Source organism: Gopherus flavomarginatus, chromosome 2, assembly GCF_025201925.1.
Source record: "Gopherus flavomarginatus isolate rGopFla2 chromosome 2, rGopFla2.mat.asm, whole genome shotgun sequence".
Taxonomy (NCBI): Eukaryota; Metazoa; Chordata; order Testudines; family Testudinidae; genus Gopherus; species Gopherus flavomarginatus.
Genome location: NC_066618.1, coordinates 114,253,386 through 114,270,038, shown reverse-complemented (window position 1 = coordinate 114,270,038; position 16,653 = coordinate 114,253,386). Strand labels below are relative to the sequence as shown.

Genomic DNA, 16,653 nt, shown 5'->3' with positions numbered 1-16,653 from the left:
AGAGTAAGCTGCAGCTGCCTGAAAAATACTGAAATATTGTCCCTTTGTTTTTTAATTTTTTCCCCTGTGTACAAATTGTCTATGCCTGGGAAGATCTAACAAGATCAAGTCCATGGTGTCATGATGAGCATTCCCAGCTGGTACTTGTCCACTACGCATTACTGAGGAGAGCGTCAGCTTTACAAATCAGACACATATCCACATACAGGCCCAAATCTACAGCCTTTCCGCACGCACACACAGCTTCCGCTTACTTAGGGCTTGGCTACACTAGAGAGTTGCAGCACTGGTGAGGGGGTTACAGCGCTGTAACTTAGGATGTGGCCACACTTGCAAAGCACGGCCAGCGCTGCAACTCCCTGGTTGCAGCGCTGGCTGTACACCCGGTCAAGCCTCGGGTGTAGGGATTCCAGCGCTGGTGATCCAGCGCTGGTCAGCAAGTGTGGACGCCCACCAGTGCTTTTATTGACCTCCGGGGTATAAGGAGGTATCCCAGCATACCTTAGAAGCCTCTCTGGTAATCATGCACACTCCACTGCCCTGGGCTCAGCTGACCCCTCCTTTAAATGCCCCGGGAATTTTAAAAATCCCCTTCCTGTTTGCTCAGCCAGGTGTGGAGTGCAATCAATCATTCAATCAATCAGCGACCATGCCTCCACGCCCCAAACGAGCCCCAGCATGGAACAATTCCGAGCTGCAGGACCTCATCAGTGTTTGGGGAGAGGAGGCTGTGCAAGCACAGCTGCGCTCCAGAAGGAGAAATTATGATACCTACGGGCAGATATCGCAGTCCTTGCTGAGAAGGGGCCATGAACGGGACGCGTTGCAGTGCAGGGTCAAAATAAAAGAGCTGAGGAGTGCTCACTGCAAAGCCCATGAGGGAAATCGCCGCTCAAGAGCTGCCCCCACAACCTGCCGTTTTTACAAGGAGCTGGATGCCATACTTGGGTGTGACCCCACTGCCAATCCGAGGACCACAATGGAGAGTTCAGAGCAGGGAGAAGTGGGGGAGGGTGTAGAGGAAGCCGACAGTGAGGCTACTGGCTTGGAGGGAGACACCCCAGAGTCCCAGGAGTCATGCAGCCAGGAGCTCTTCTCAAGCCAGGAGGAGGCTAGCCAGTCGCAGCAGCTGGAAGTTGCTGGTGAGGAAGAAACTGAGGAGCATGCTCGGGGTAAGCAGATTTTTATGTTTTGGGAGAGTAGTGTTTGGGTTATGGCTGCCTGCATGCATGCCTAAATGTGGAATAGCCCATTGATTTGCTCTATCACGTCTCTGTAATCTGCCTCGGTAATCTCTTGAAAAGTTGCAGCCAGAGCGTGCGCAATGTGCTTTCTCAAGTTTATTGGGAGAGCTACCATGGTCCTTGTCCCGGTCAGGCTAAAACTCGTCCGATCCACTGTGCAGCGAGGGGTGGGGGGACCATGGCTGCACACAGGCAAGCTGCATAGGGGCCAGGGCGGAATCCACATTGCTGTAGAAGACCCTCCCTCTCTTCCCAGGTAACACGCAGCAGTGATATATCTGGCAGTAGGAAACCCTGTTGAGAATTTAGGGATACTTGAGTGCAGGGCGCCAGGTTCGCATTCCCCCCCCAGCCCTGCGGTGCGTTCCGGTCTCCGCACCCCCTTCCCAGCAGGCAGCCAGCCCCGCGGTGCGCTCCGGTCTCCACACCCCCTTCCCAGCAGGCAGCCAGCCCCGCGGTGCACTCCGGTCTTCCCCCCCCCCTTCCCAGCACGTAGCCAGCCCCGCGGTGCGCTCCGGTCTCCCCACCCCCCTTCCCAGCAGGCAGCCAGCCCCGCAGTGCACTCCGGTCTCCCCACCCCCTTCCCAGCAGGCAGCCAGCTCCGCGGTGCGCTCCGGTCTTCTCCCCCCCCGCCCCAGCAGGCATCCAGCCTCGCGGTGCGCTCCGGTCTTCCCCCACCCTTCCCAGCAGGCAGCCAGCCCCGCGGTGCCCTCCGGTCTTCCCCCACCCTTCCCAGCAGGCAGCCAGCCCCGCGGTGCCCTCCGGTTTTTCCCCACCCTTCCCAGCAGGCAGCCAGCACAGCTGTGCGTTTCCCCCCCGCCCTCACCAGCAGGCCGGCAGTTACGCGGACCCACCCCACCCCCGCCAGCAGCTCGCCCACCTTCCTGTTCACTACTGTCCCCTGTGCAGGACACCAGCTACCTCCTGTACCCAGTGCAGATAAACCCCAGTGACCCATCGGTCAATTCCCCCTCCCAGGTGCACTCGGGGCAGAAACACTCACCCCATTGCTCGCCATGCCTTAGCTTCCCTGGCCTCTCTGTGTTATGTGAGGTATGTGGGAAGGATGCTACAAAAAGTCTAAAAACTCCTTCACTGTGTGATAATAAACAATGTAGCCTCTGTGTATTACATGTTTCTATCTATGTTTTTTTTAGTGACCTTGACTAATGCAGCCGGATCACCGGCCTCACGTCGGTTGCAGAACTTGAGAAAAAATCCCCGAAAATCAAAAGAAGAATTGATCAAAGCAGTTATGATTCACTACAACAGAGAAAGTAGGAAGACGCAAGAATGGAGAGAGAAAATGTATGAATGGAGAGAGAAAATGTATGACTGGAGGCAAACAGAAAGCAGGAGAAAGGAATTGGCTATCAAAAAAAACCTCAAAGCAGATGATAAGCCTCCTGGCTCGCCAAACTGAGTCTTTCGAGTCTCTCGTAGCCATGCAGGCAGATCTGTACCATGGTAACCCACACCCCTTCCAAAGCTCTCTCTCTTGTTCCCCAGTATTTGCACAAAACACCTTTCTCCAGCAGCCAGTTTCTTATTACCCCCAGCTGACCCCAACACCTGTATGATCACCTACCAGCCCTGATAACTATAATTCTTACCCTGTGCACTCCACCCCCATTACCCTGCAGCATAGTAATCCTGAAGTGCAGCAGACATTGAACAGTAATCCAAACAGGACATATTCAAACCTCTGAATGTACAGTCCACCACCCTAACCCCCCTGGCCTTTTATGTACTGTACTTTGAATAAAGGATTTTATGGCTTTTACAATACGTTTTATTATTGCAGGAAGTGGTAAATATTGTACCCCAAAGTAGAACAAAGCACAGCAAAGGCACCAAACATTACTGTTGGCTCTCAGCATCAAATTGCTCCCTTAAAGCATCCCTAATCCTTGAAGCCCTTTCCTGGGCCTCCCTAGTAGCACTGCTCTCTGGCTGTGCAAATTCATCCTCTAGGCGTCGAACCTCGGAGGTCCATTCCTCACTGAATCTTTCACCCTTTCCTTCACAAATATTATGGAGGGTACAGCACGCGGATATAACAGCGGAGATGCTGCTTTCCCCCAAATCTAGCTTCCCATAAAGACACCTCCAGAGGGCTTTCAAACGGCCAAAAGCACACTCCACGGTCATTCTGCATCGGCTCAGCCTGTAGTTGAACCAGTCCTTGCTCCTGTCAAGCTTCCCTGTATATGGTTTCATGAGCTATGGCATTAAGGGGTAAGCGGGGTCTCCAAGGATCACAGTGGGCATTTCGACGTCACCTACTGTGATCTTGCGGTCTGGGAAAAAAGTCCCGGCCCTCAGCCTCCTGAACAGGGAACTGTTCCGAAAGATGCGTGCATCGTGCACCTTTCCAGGCCATCCTGAGTAAATGTCAGTGAAACGCCCACGGTGATCCACAAGCGCTTGCAGAACCATGGTGAAATACCCCTTGTGATTAACGTACTCTGATGCCAGGTGGGGTGGTGACAGAATAGGAATATGCGTCCCATCTATTGCCCCTCCACAGTTAGGGAAACCCATTTCTGCAAAGCCATCCACAATGTCCTGCACGTTCCCCAGAGTCACAGTTCTTCTTAGCAGGGTGCGATTAATGGCTGTGCAAACTTGCATCAGCACCATTCCAACGGTGGACTTTCCCACTCCGAACTGGTTCGCCACCGATCTGAAGCAGTCTGGAGTTGCCAGCTTCCAGATTGCAATAGCCACCCGCTTCTCCACTGGCAGGGCAGCTCTCAATCTCGTGTCCCTGCGCCGCAGGGTAGGGGCGAGCTCAGCACACAGTGCCATGAAAGTGGCTTTTCTCATCCGAAAGTTCTGCAGCCACTGCTCGTCATCCCAGGCTTGCAGGACGATGTGATCCCACCACTGAGTGCTGGTTTCCCGAGCCCAAAGGCGCCGGTCCACGGAGCTGAGCATGTCTGTTACTGCCACAAGCAATTGAATGTCTTGAGCGTCAGGCGTTTCAATATCATCGTCTGACTCCTCACTGTCACTTTGCAGCTGAAGAAATAGCTCCACTGCCATGCGTGATGTGCTGGCAACATTCATCAGCAAGGTCCTCAGCAGCTCAGGCTCCATTTGTAACAGAAATCTCAGAAATCGCGCTGCAGACTCACAATGCCGCCAAACTGCTCGGAATGTGTAGCAAAGCACCACGGGGCGTTGGAACAGGAAGCAGAAAGACCTGCACACTTCCTTCCCCTTCCCACAAGCCACAGCGCCAAAATGGGACGAGGTGCTCTGTGGGATAGCTGCCCACAATGCACCATTCCCAACAGCGCTGCAAGTGCTGTAAATGTGGCCACACTGCAGCGCTGGTAGCTGTCAGTGTGGCCACACTGCAGCGCTGGCCCTACACAGCTGTACGAACACAGCTGTAACTACCAGCGCTGCAAAACTGTAAGTGTAGACATACCCTTAGTAAGAGCTATGGCCATAGAAGGGCTTTGTATCAGTTTACAGAGGTGACTGTGCTGAAAACTGGTGGGTTTAGAGAGGACAAGGTCTAAAGGGGGAAAGAGGCAGAAAAATCCATACAAATACTAGGTGTATAAAATGGAAGGTAATTTTTAAAATAGTCTCTGAGGAGTCTAAGAGATTAGTCTACTCTTGAAACGCTACACAGTTGTGCAGCTGTAGCATTTCCGAGTAGGCATTATCTACACCTATAAGAGGGGTTCTCCCATTGCTGTAGTTTATCCACTTCCCCGAGAGGCAGCAGATAGGTTGATGGAAGAATTCTTCCATTGACCTTGTCCTGTTAGGCGACTTAGGTTGGTGGGGTTTAACTAGGTCATTCAGAAGTGTGGATTTTTCACAGCCCAGAGCAGCATGGCTGGGTCTATCTAATTTCCTAGTGTAGTCTAGCCCTATGTAAAAGCAAGAAAAATGGCAAAGGTAATAAGGAAAACACAGAAGTATAGAAATTTGAGGGCTTTTCCAAAGCAGATAAGCCACTTTGAGAGTGTATTGATCAGTGTTTCTTAAGGTTTTTTGGTATCAGCATTCAAGGGTAGACGGGGAGGTTGTGTTACTTGTGTATGAAATGCTCTTCAGCCATGAGGTGAATAAGGAACAGATACTTGGACATATGGAGGGAATGCTGGTTAAGCATCAAGATAAATGAAAATAGATTGTTCATTGCAATTCTGCAGCTGCAGCAAATGATACAGAATTAAAGTCTGATTGTAGGATTATGTCAGCTGTTTTCAACACCAACAATTGCAAGCTGTTTTCAAATCTTCCTCTGTCTTCCTCACTTTCATTCCTTACCTCTTCTTTTGTTAGGTTATCTCTAATACTTAGTAAAGAACATAGTCAAAAAAAGGAGGTGGGGGGAAGGCTTTAAAATTCTTCTGTGCAAAATAAACTTATGGCAAATGTGTATTTTTACAGATAAGTTCTATTAAGTGTGTTGCCAGCCTAACTTTTGGTTTAAAATGGTGGAGGAAAGGATATCGCCCCAGAGGCATATAACTTCTTTTATCTAACTACTTTGTGTTTAGAGATACTAGTTTTGATATGGGCTCTGTGACAAAATTCCTCCTCTACCTTGGTAGGTCTTGCGCTTATTGGCAGATTTGCTCACCTTAGTGAGCATGCAATATTTTAATAAGCTGTTCATCAAGGAAAAAGACAAATATCTTTTATTTTTGCAATAACAATGGTTTAAACCCATTAAATTAAAACCACTTGAAACTTCATACTTCTCTCCACCAGACACATAGGGCCAAATTTGTTAACATTCTTATTGCTCAGTTGGGCTTGGCTACACTTGCGAGTTACAACGCAATGAAGGAGCCCCAGGCACACTAGCTCACTACCCGTCCACACTGGCAAGGCACAAGAGCGAGAGGAATAACTTTTGCTGCACCTCTGCTGGAGCGCCGTGGTATCAGTGTGAACAAGGTGTTGCATTACTGTGCTCTGATTGGCCTCTGGAAAAGTCCCATAATCCCCTTAAGTCAAGTGGCCACTCTTGTCATTGTTTTGAACTCACTGTAGGAATGCTGATATACCCTTTCAAAGCTCCTTTTCTGACAGTTGGCTGCTTATCTGCTCCAGGACAAAGGAATGCTGTTTGCTTTGAAAGAGTGAGAAAGAGGTGGGGGGAAGAGGAGGTGTGCTGCTGTCTGAACTTACAAGACAGCATGCTGACATGCTCTCAGCCCCCCCCCCCCCCCGGAACCCACTCTCTCTCCACCCCACATACACACAACACACTCCCTGTCGCACTCCACCCACCCCCCACTTGAAAAGCACATTGCAGCCACTTGCATGCTGGGATAGCTACCACAATGCACTACTCTTTGTGGCATTGCAAGAGCTGCTAATGTGGCCATGCCAGTGCACTTCCAGCTGAGAGTAGAAACACTGGGCAGCGTTTTCCCTGCTGTGGTCTCCAAAAGCTGGTTTAACTCCCAGTGCTCTACAACTGCAAGTGTAGCCATGCACTTAGAAAGCACCTGACTGGTTCCTCATGTGTTTCAGTCTCAAGATAATAATGTATGTGTGAGAGAGACAGGCTAAAGTTTTCTCAGTCAAAATGAAGTCACCAGCTTCCGTTCTTTTATTGGTTATACTAATTAGTAACGAGTGTCCCCCACAAAATTTCCTTAATTTAGAGTGAAGATTGCTTATGTACATTTCCTACCTCCTACCAATGTAATAAGCAGAGCCCATCACATTATGAAGTAGACAATGGACACTGGAAAATCATAAGAGATCTTTTGAACAAATCAGGATCTTCATATCCCTCCCCTACTCCCCAAGGTTGGGGGCATAAAAGCCTGAGGAGAAGCAGCACTGAAATCCTGGTGAGTCAGAGCAGAATTTGGTCTGTGTTACACAGAGGTCTGGCTAGGTGATCATAATCGTCCCTTTGGGCCTTAACATCTACAAATCAAGGGCTCAGCAGAGTTCCCAATCTATCATTTACAAGGTCCACCCCCTGCAGCTGATGCAAGAGTCCTATAACTCTGGATAATGCCAGGGAGAGCTTCAGGCCACACCAGTGGTGCCGGAACAGGTGGGTACCAGGGGACCACAGCCCTCTCACTTTTTTACCAGCCATAAGGGTGAGCAACAGGGGGAGGGAGTGGAGAGGATCAAGTGGGAGGATGGGGTCTTGGGAGGAAGGTGTGGCGTGGGGACGTGGTCTCAGGGAGAAAGGGCAACATGAGGAAGGGGCATCGGGGGGAGTGGCATGACAAGGGGGTGCGATGCCACAGTTCAGTTTCCTGTGCACCCTCTTCACCCCCCCATACACACTTTTAGGGTGCTTCCACCACTCCTGGGCCACAATCAAGATCTTACAGAGAAACCCTTATCAGGAGCAAGGGATTGCCTGATCCTGGTCTCCTGAAAACAGCTATGTCCCTTAGAATAGGCTCCACAACCTTGTCCTTAGGGTATGATTCACAAAGGGGACTTTCATACCTAACTGACACTTTAGGCACCTAAGTCTTACATTTAAGAATCACTGGCTTTAACAAAATCCCTGCCCAGCCACTGCTTAAACCTGTAGGTCCCTGGAGTCCCTAGGGGCCTAAATTTCCTACATTAAAGTCCCAAGGCTGCCTAAATCTCAGTAGCTGGACATGTGCACAGCATTCTCAGACCTGGCACTGCCCAATTCTTGCCTAATCCCTGGTAGGATTCACAAACTAGCTTATCTTGCCTCGGAGCCTGAGCCATCAGATACTAGAGGATGTGGTTGTGGTGCATCCTCCTTATAACTTTTAGCCCAGTGGTTAGAATGCTTACTCAGAATGTGAGAGATCTAGATTCAATTCCCTTGCTTGATATGGAGTGGGGATTTGAACATCAGTCTCCCATTTTTTAAGTGAAGGCCCTAAATACTGGACTAGTCAGGGGCAGATCTCTCATATCTCCTGTTGATCACACTCTTCGTGCCTCTTGAAAAGTTTCCACTCCTTGGTGTCTCCTCTCTCTCCTCCCTCACTGGAGTCATTTACCCATGGCAAATGGTCCCACTATCCCCAAGCTGGTCAGCATTTGTGCACATAAGGCTGAGTTTTTGTAACTGATCCTAGATAACTCCTGACACGTGATGGGATTAGTTTTTGCACAAGGTTGGATTGCGTGGGTTTTACCTGATTAGTCAGCTGGAAACTAAGCAGATTTGTGTGATGTCATTGAAAGACAATAAACATGGAGTCCGTACCATTCATGAAGAGTCAGTTTTCAGAGCTGACCCCCATTTTTAAAATGGACCATGCTATTTTCGGGTTAGGAAGGAGTAAATTTTAATGTTTATGAAACAGGATCTCTGATAGCACTAGTGAGAACCAGTCATAGCTTGGTTCAGAGTTAGTCTGGTTTCTTTGTTCTCTTTTGTGAGCTTTCTGATCTTGCCTATTAATTTTTACATGACGTGTGCTTTGATATATTAATTTTATATTATCATGCTCCTATTTTTCCTTAGTATCTATAAAAGTGAAAACAAAGCAAGACTCACCGGCATGAAATAAAATCTGAGTCTACTTTGCAGGCTGTATAGTGTGTGGTTAAAACTGAACCAAAGTCTCACAGGAAATCTAAAACAAATGCTCCTGCATACTTCAGAACACAGTTCATTGTACAACCTGGACCACCTCAACACAGGTAATAAATGAGGAATGGTGATGGCTATTGAACACTGCACACAAATATTTCAATGCTTGTCATGGAGTGCATAAGCTCAAAATACAGCCACCCATCAGGTAATATCACTCCATAGAATATTGTATGCTTCTACAAAACTTTAAGATGTAAAGGTACAAAGAACTAACAATATATTAAAAGGAAAAGGTCTAATGAGGCTGTCATACAGAGATGCTATGTTTATCTACAGCAGAACTAACACAACTTATGTCTTCACTGCAAAAAAAAAAAAAAGACATTTTTAAATTTGTGTTAGAATACCAGTCAAGACACTGACCTGGTCTACACTTAAAATTTCGTTTGACCCAGTTACATTGCTCAGTGGTCTGAAAAATTCACACCCCTGAGCATTGTAGTTAAGCCTACTTAAACCCAAGTATAGACATGACTAGGTAGAAGAATTCTTCTGTTGACCTAGGTACTGCAGCTCAGAGAGGTGGATTAACTACAGTGATGGAGGAAGAAAACTTTGTCACTATAGGAAGCATCTACACTATGGCACTACAGCAGCTCATCTGTAGCTGGGCTGCAGCAGTGCCCGTAGTGTAGATGTGGAACCTGGGGTTGAATGCAAGCTGCTAACTCGAGTTAGAAGCTGAGTTTCTCTGTCTTCACTGCTATTTTAACCTGAGTTAGCTAACATAAGTTAAGAAAAAATGTGGCTTAGCTAACTTGAGTTAAGAACACACCTTTTCTGCACTGAAGATGTATCCTGCTTGCCTCACCAGGGTGGAAAGAGGTCAATTCGTGCTTCCCTTGCTATGGTGAATAGTCTTACCTGGTTCAATGGGACAACAGGCATGGGTAGGGAAAACTGAGCTGGCCTTATTCATGTGTCAGTCAGTGACAGATCTTTGTCCTTTATTCACAACTTCCTGGCTTTTCTGGGGTTAAGATAGAACCTTGACAACATTGTAATGACTATCTTTTGGGATAAATTATTTTCTTATTGCTATTGATTGTTTTCTTTGTCGCTCTTTCAAAACATTCATAGAACTATTAGAAATGAGCAATTTATAAATCATTCTATGCCAAATAAATACAGATGGAATTTTTCAAAATGTGTAATGTTATCTAAATAATGTTTCTGTAACTTTTCACCCTACTGTATCCCAAATTACTTTACAAAGTATGGACTGGATTTACTAGTGTCGTCCTGCTGCTTTGTGAGCCTCTGGATTTATTACTGCTTTCTGTCACAGGGTCAGCACAAAGCAGCCACAGTATCATTATACATAATGGGATTTGTTACCTGCCACTGAATTACAGCCACCTTTTGCTGGAAACATGTCAACCATTCCACACTGGAAAGATGTGACAAATACAGACATGAAAATTAGCTCATCCAGCAGCAGCTACAGAACAGAGTCCACATCAAAACAGTCTTGTTAGTGAGGGATTTGAATCTGGATTTTATTGCCAATACCCTATTTCTAGAATGGGTTGAACCAAAGAAGCCCTGAACTTTGAGGGATTTAAAATTTGGATCCTTATGTTGTATTTTAGCAGCCTACTAGAACAGGAGGGTTTAATACATAAACTTCAGAGATGAAATGTAGCTAGCTCACAAAGTCTTTCATAAGAAATGTCTGTGGGCCTTTAATAATCATTAATCTTGGCCTTGGTGCTGATTCAGTAACTGATTTCAAAAGTCAGAGTGCTGCCTACATTACCATTTTCCACCAGCGCTACCTGGGTTTTCCTGGCCATTCCCTTAATCAGCTGATTACCAGGGCAAAACTTTAATTTATTATATCAGCTCCATAGCATTATAGGCCACCTAATCTCATCTCATCAGACAGCGGGACAGCTACATTGACAATGTCCCCTCACAGTTCACTTTAAATCCTTCAGGATTGTCATCTTTCTCCAGCCTACTAATGCCAAATTGCTGATGCAGCAAGCTGGGTCACAACTTCATTAGTGATGCAGTCTGCTGCCTCAACTGTAGCTACTTGGTTGCCACTTGCTATTCAAGGTTGGTTTCCTCTATGAACACAAAATCCTGCTGCTCTCCTGGAACATCTCAGCCTAATTCCTTGTTCCACCCATGGACCAGTCAGCTGGTGGCATCGTGTTTTGTCTAGCTCTACTTTCCTAAAAGCAACAGGGTGCCAGTCCCTCTCAGGTTCTATCTAATGCTAAGACACACCATAATAGTTCAAAAAACTAGATCCCTTGATGTCAGTGTATTAAACCTATGTCCTTGCTTCCTGGTAATAAAAGATAAACAGCTTTCCTGCCTTTCAGTGATAACAGTAACAGTTTCTTTGCTCTCAGTATCATAAAATCAAAATAATGTATTGCAGAGACATCGATGCTGGCAAATATTGGACTCATAGTTCACCTCTGGCGCGCTCCTCTAGTGGAAGCAATAGTGTAGAAAGGACTTAAATGTCTTTACCACCACATCCCGTTACCCTGCTCCAGAAGAACAATGGAATGGAGCTGGAAGTGCAGAGTCAGAAATCTTGCAACCTTTTCTTTGCTCCTTATTTTTCCTGTTAGCATTGTCCTCTACTTGTCCATGCTGTTCTGGTATTGACTTCAAACTGCTGCTCTAATGAGGTGGAGCTAATGCCTCCCTGGAGACTAATGACTCAGACTTGACCTTTTGTTTCCTAAGTGGGAAGGCAGTTAAGCCCTGATGACCCTTAAGTACCAAACATTTAAAAAAAAAAATCTGTGCTTGGGCCCTGGGTGTGTTGGTGCCAAAGAAGATGGGGGAGGCAGACAGATAATCACATCTCCCATCCACACAATGTGGCCCTATCTGCATTAGGGGAAACTCACAACAAATTCCCATGCTAACAATTCTGTTCCACCAGTTTAATAGGGATATTGGGCCCCGTATTTTAGGTGGCATTTAAAGCCCTGTGAGGATTAGACCTGTTCTGAACAGAGTTAAATGGCAAACTGTTTAAAATGCCTTCACCAGCTGGTAGCCCATCTATAGTATGGGCTCCAGGGTTAGTTACTAATATGGTGGGGCTGACCTGGCTGGTAGTAGAAAGGGGAGAAATTTAATTAGACCTATCACGTGGCCAATCAGGATCTCATCTTAACATGCCTCATCTGTTACTGGGAGACCGAGGGTGCTAAACACAAAAGTCTGAAGAAGAAAGACACATTAAAGAGCTATTCCTTTTGAGCTGCCTGGGGAGCAGGCCATAATTAAGGATTGCCTGCACACAGCAATTGCATCCATTTAGCTAAATTGACTTAGTTAAAATCAGTGTGAGCCCTTGTGTGGATGCTCTTAAATTGGTTTAAGAGTGGCTCGTATTGATTAAGCTAAATTTAGAAACTGATTTAATTAAACCAACTCAGTTTCTGTGTTGGATTTCCAGTTTTTGGACTAGGAAGAAGTTAGTAATAGGTGCCTCTGAGAAAGATCCTTGAAAACTATTAGAAACTTTGGTCAGCTGGGGCCCTGTGACTTAACGGCAGTGGCACTAGCTGAAGCATGGTAAGCATGAGGTTAACTCCATCTCACTTACCCCTACCCCTGCACTGGGGCTTACGGAAGAAGCTCTAGAAAAGTGGCTCCACTCCTGAAGTCCTAGGACTGGGTTAGACCCCAAGCCAGGAAGCTTTTGTGTTAATAAAATGTTTTTTTTTCTTGTTCCAAATACTGCCCTTTTGACTCTATGGGCCTGTGTTCTCAGGGTCGGTGCAAGGAAGTTTTGCGCCCTAGGCGAAACTTCCATCTTGCGCCCCCCCCCAGCCCTGCAGTGTGCCCACCGCCCCCGCGGCAGCTCCCCTCCCCCTGGCCCGAAGAGCCCTGCGGTACCTCCCCATCCCAGCTCACCTCTGCTCCGCGTCCTCCCCGAGCACGCTGTCCTGCTCTAATTCTCCTCCCAGGCTTGCGGCGCCAAACAGCTGATTGGCGCCGCAAGCCTGGGAGGTGGGAGAAGTGAAGTAGCGACTGCACAGTGGAACCCCTGGACTGCCGGTGGCACGCTGACCCAGGCATGGGTGGCAAGTTTGTAGAAATTTTGGTGGTGCCCAGAACCTGCCCCTCAAACTCCGCCCCCACTTGCCTAAGGCTCTGGGAGGGGGTTGGGGGGAGAGCTCTGGGGTACAGGCCCTGAGCTGGGGATTAGGGTGCAGGAGGGGTGCAGGCTTTGGGATGGAGTTTGGGTGCTGGGTGCAGGCTCCTGGCTGGGGCAGGAGGTGGGTGTGCAGGAGGGGGTGAGGGGTGCAGGCTTTGGGATGGAGTTTGGGTGCAGGCTGGGGGTGGGGGTGTAGGAAAGGGTGAGGGGTGCAGGCTCTGGGAGGGAGTTTGGGGGTGGGAGGAGTGTGTGGGAAAGGGGAGGTGGTGCACGCTCTGGGAGGGAGTGCATGCTCTGGGAGGGAGTTTGGGGATAGGAGAGAGCGCAGGGGGATGAGGGTTGGGGCTGAGGATGAGGAGTTCATGATGCGGGGGGGCTGAGGGCTGGGGAAGAGGATTAGGGTGCAGGAAGATGAGGGTTGAGGCTGAGGATGAGGGATTCATGATGCGGGGGGGCTGAGGGCTGGGGAAGAGGATTAGGGTGCAGGGGGATGAGGATTGGGGTTGAGGATGAGGGATTCATGATGTGGGGGGGCTGAGGGCTGGGGAAGAGGATTAGGCTGTGGGGGGCTGAGGGGTTTGGGGTGTTGGAGAGACTCAGGGCGAGGGCGGAAGCACAGGGTAAGGGCAGCCTGCCCTGCCAGTAGGAAATGGGGGGCACTAGGACCCTGGGACAGCAGACAGCAGTTCTGCCAGGAGCCGCTCTACTCCAGCAACAGAAGCAGGCAGGGGAGAGGTGCTGCGCTGCTTTCTGTGAGGCACGGACACGGCGGGACGTTGGGGGGAGACCCGCGGGGGTCGGGGCTGGGGCCCGATCCAGGCAGGGCCGGGGGAGAGACTGAGTTCCAAATATTGCTGGAGCAGGGCCCCCAGCCCTGAATATTGCTGGTGCTCAGGCACCGCAAACATATAGAACCTGCCCCCTATAAACCCTGGGCTGCTGGCTGCCGCGGCGGCGCCCTGACCCAGGGGACACCCTGGGCTGCCGGCTGCGGATGCTGCCGGCAGCTCCGAGTCCCTCTCGATCCCAGCAGCAGCGGCTGCTCAACCACTTAAAAAAAATAGGGGGCGCTTTTTGGTGACCCCAAATCTTGGCGCCCTAGGCAACCGCCTAGTCTGCCTAAATGGTTGCACCGGCCCTGTGTGTTCTATATAGTAAGGTTCATTAGGGTGGTTGTTTCTTGGTGCTCTTTCCTCCCAACCCAACTCAATATCTCTCCATGCAATAGATATCTTGATTCATGCTCTGGGGATGCAATTAGTGCAAAGGCTCACTGTCACAGGCAAAGGGGATTCTTTATTTTAGGTGTTGGACGCACAGAGAGACCATGTAGCTTCCAGTCTCTCCAGCACATAGCCTGATGTGTGCTGCCCAGTGACATCACAGGCTAAGCCTAAATCCTGGCCAATTGGATCATGGAATGGAATGCTGACCCCGCCCTCCCAAGTTACCAATCAAGGAGTCTTTCTATTTCTCATGCATTCCTCCCGAGTCCCTTTGTGTCCCAATTTACTCTCTCCACCCCACTGATGCTCAGGTGGAAATTGTATTTATTTTATTTAATTTGAGAAAGCTGCTGCTTTTAAAACACTTTCTCTGCCAAACACATACAGCCACTATGTAGAGGGGTGAAAAGTCAGTATACCTAGTGCAAACACCCATAATTGCATACAGATGTGCTCATTCATGGACAAAACTTACATTCACACAAATATATGTACTTCTCAAATACTTTGGGAAGAAAATGGTTTCCTAAAGTGCATGAAACATAGGAAATACCAGCCTTGAGAGTATATCAGTGGTCATCTAGCCCAGTTTCACAGTGATAAGAACCAGCTGCTTCAGAGAAAGGTACAAGCAGGGCCGGTGCAACCATTTAGGCGGACTAGGCGGCGGCCTAGGGTGCCGAGATTTGGGGGTGCCAAAAAGCGACCCCCAATTTTCTTTTTAAATGGTTGAGCAGCCGCTGCTGCTGGGACAGAGAGGGAGTCTGAGCTGCTGGCGGCAGCCGGCAGCCCAGGTTGTCCCCCGGATCAGGGCACCGCCACGGCAGCCGGCAGCCCAGGGGGTCCCCCCGGTCAGGGTGCCGTTGCTGGCAGCCCAGGGCTTCCTCTGGGTCAGCGCACCAGCAGGGTCGCCCAGAGAGGGGGGCAAGAGGGGCAATTTCCCCAGGCCCCGCAGGGGCCCACACGAGAATTTTTCGAGGCCCCTGGAGCAGGGTCCTTCACTTGCTCCGGGAGCCCCGGAAAACTCTCGCGGGGCCCAGGCCCCTGGAGCTTCTTCTGCTCCCGGTCATCGCTGGCGGGGGGTCCTTCCGCTCTGGGGCGGAAGGACCCCCCGCCGGTGAATTACCGCCAAAGCGGGACCCGCTGCTGACATGCAGCCTGGTCTTCGGCGGTAATTCGGCGGCGGGGGGCCCTTCCGCTCTGGGACCAGTCGTCGAAGTGCTCCGGAGACCTGCGGCGGGGGCCCTCTACCACAGAATTACCGCTGAAGACCCGGCTGCACTTCGGCAGCTGGTCCCGCTTCGGCGGCAATTCGGTAGTAGGGGGGGCCCTGCGGAAGGTCTCCGGGGCACTTCGACGACTGGTCCCGGAGCAGAAGGGCCCCCCCACCGCTGAATTACCATCAAAGCGGGGGCCCGCCTCCACCGAAGACCCCAGGCCCCCGGAATCCTCTGGGCTGCCCTGGCGCGCCGCTGGCAACCCAGGGAGGTCCCCTGGGTCAGCACGCCACTGCCAGCAGCCGCCAGCCCACGGGTTCCACTGCGTAGTCCTGATTGGAGAGGATGCGGAGCAGAGGTGAGCTGGGGTGGGGAGATACCGCAGGGCTTCTCAGGCCAGGGGGTGGGGAGCTGCCACGGGGAGCTGCCACGGGGGCGGGCGGCACACTTCAGGGCGGGGGGGGCGAGGAGCTGCTGCAGGGCTGGGGGGGGTACAAGGTGGAAGTTTCGCCTAGGGCACGAAACTTCCTTGCACCAGCCCTGGGTACAAGAAACCCTTAGGTCAGTGAAAATTTCTTCTAACCTCCTCTTAGGTTGTTCTATGCCAGTGGTGGGCAACCTGCAGCCTGCAAGCCACACACGGCGCATCAGGGTAATCTGCTGGTGGGCCATGAGACAGTGTTTACATTGACTGTCCACAGGAACGGTCACCCACAGCTCCCAGTGGCCACGGTTCACTGTTCTCAGACAATGGGAGCTGCGGGAAGCAGTGGCCAGCACGTCTCTGTGGCCCGCAGCTTCCATTGGCTGGGAACAGGGAATCATAGCCACTGGGAGCTGCACGTAGTTGTGCGTTCAGACAGTCAATGTAATTACTCTGACAGGTCACAGGTTGCCTACCACTGCTCTATGCCCTGATGCATAAGGGCTTATATCCCTTCTAAAACCACTGTCTCTCACTCTACGTCCAGACTACCCGCCGTATCGGCGGGTTAAAATCGATTGCTCAGGGATCGATATATCGCGTCTCATCTAGATGCGATATATCGATCCCCGAGCGCGCTTATATCGATTCCGGAACTCCATCAACCCCAACAGAGTTCCGGAATCGACAGGGAGAGCCGCGAACATCGATCCCGCGCGGTAAGGATGAGTGAGTAATCCGATCTTAGATATTCAACTTCAGCTACGTTATTCACATAGCTGAAGTTGCGTATCTAAG

At 49.9% G+C, this 16,653-nt stretch overlaps 1 protein-coding gene across 1 annotated transcript; it reads left to right on the top strand.

The window, feature by feature from the left end:
- Positions 1 to 318: 318 nt before the first annotated feature.
- Positions 319 to 3,048, top strand: LOC127043716 (zinc finger and SCAN domain-containing protein 20-like). Its single transcript, XM_050937793.1, has 2 exons — positions 319 to 1,172; positions 2,402 to 3,048. The coding sequence occupies exons 1-2, from the start codon at positions 524 to 526 to the stop codon at positions 2,665 to 2,667; spliced, it is 915 nt and encodes a 304-aa protein (XP_050793750.1). The 5' UTR covers positions 319 to 523; the 3' UTR covers positions 2,668 to 3,048.
- Positions 3,049 to 16,653: the final 13,605 nt, after the last annotated feature.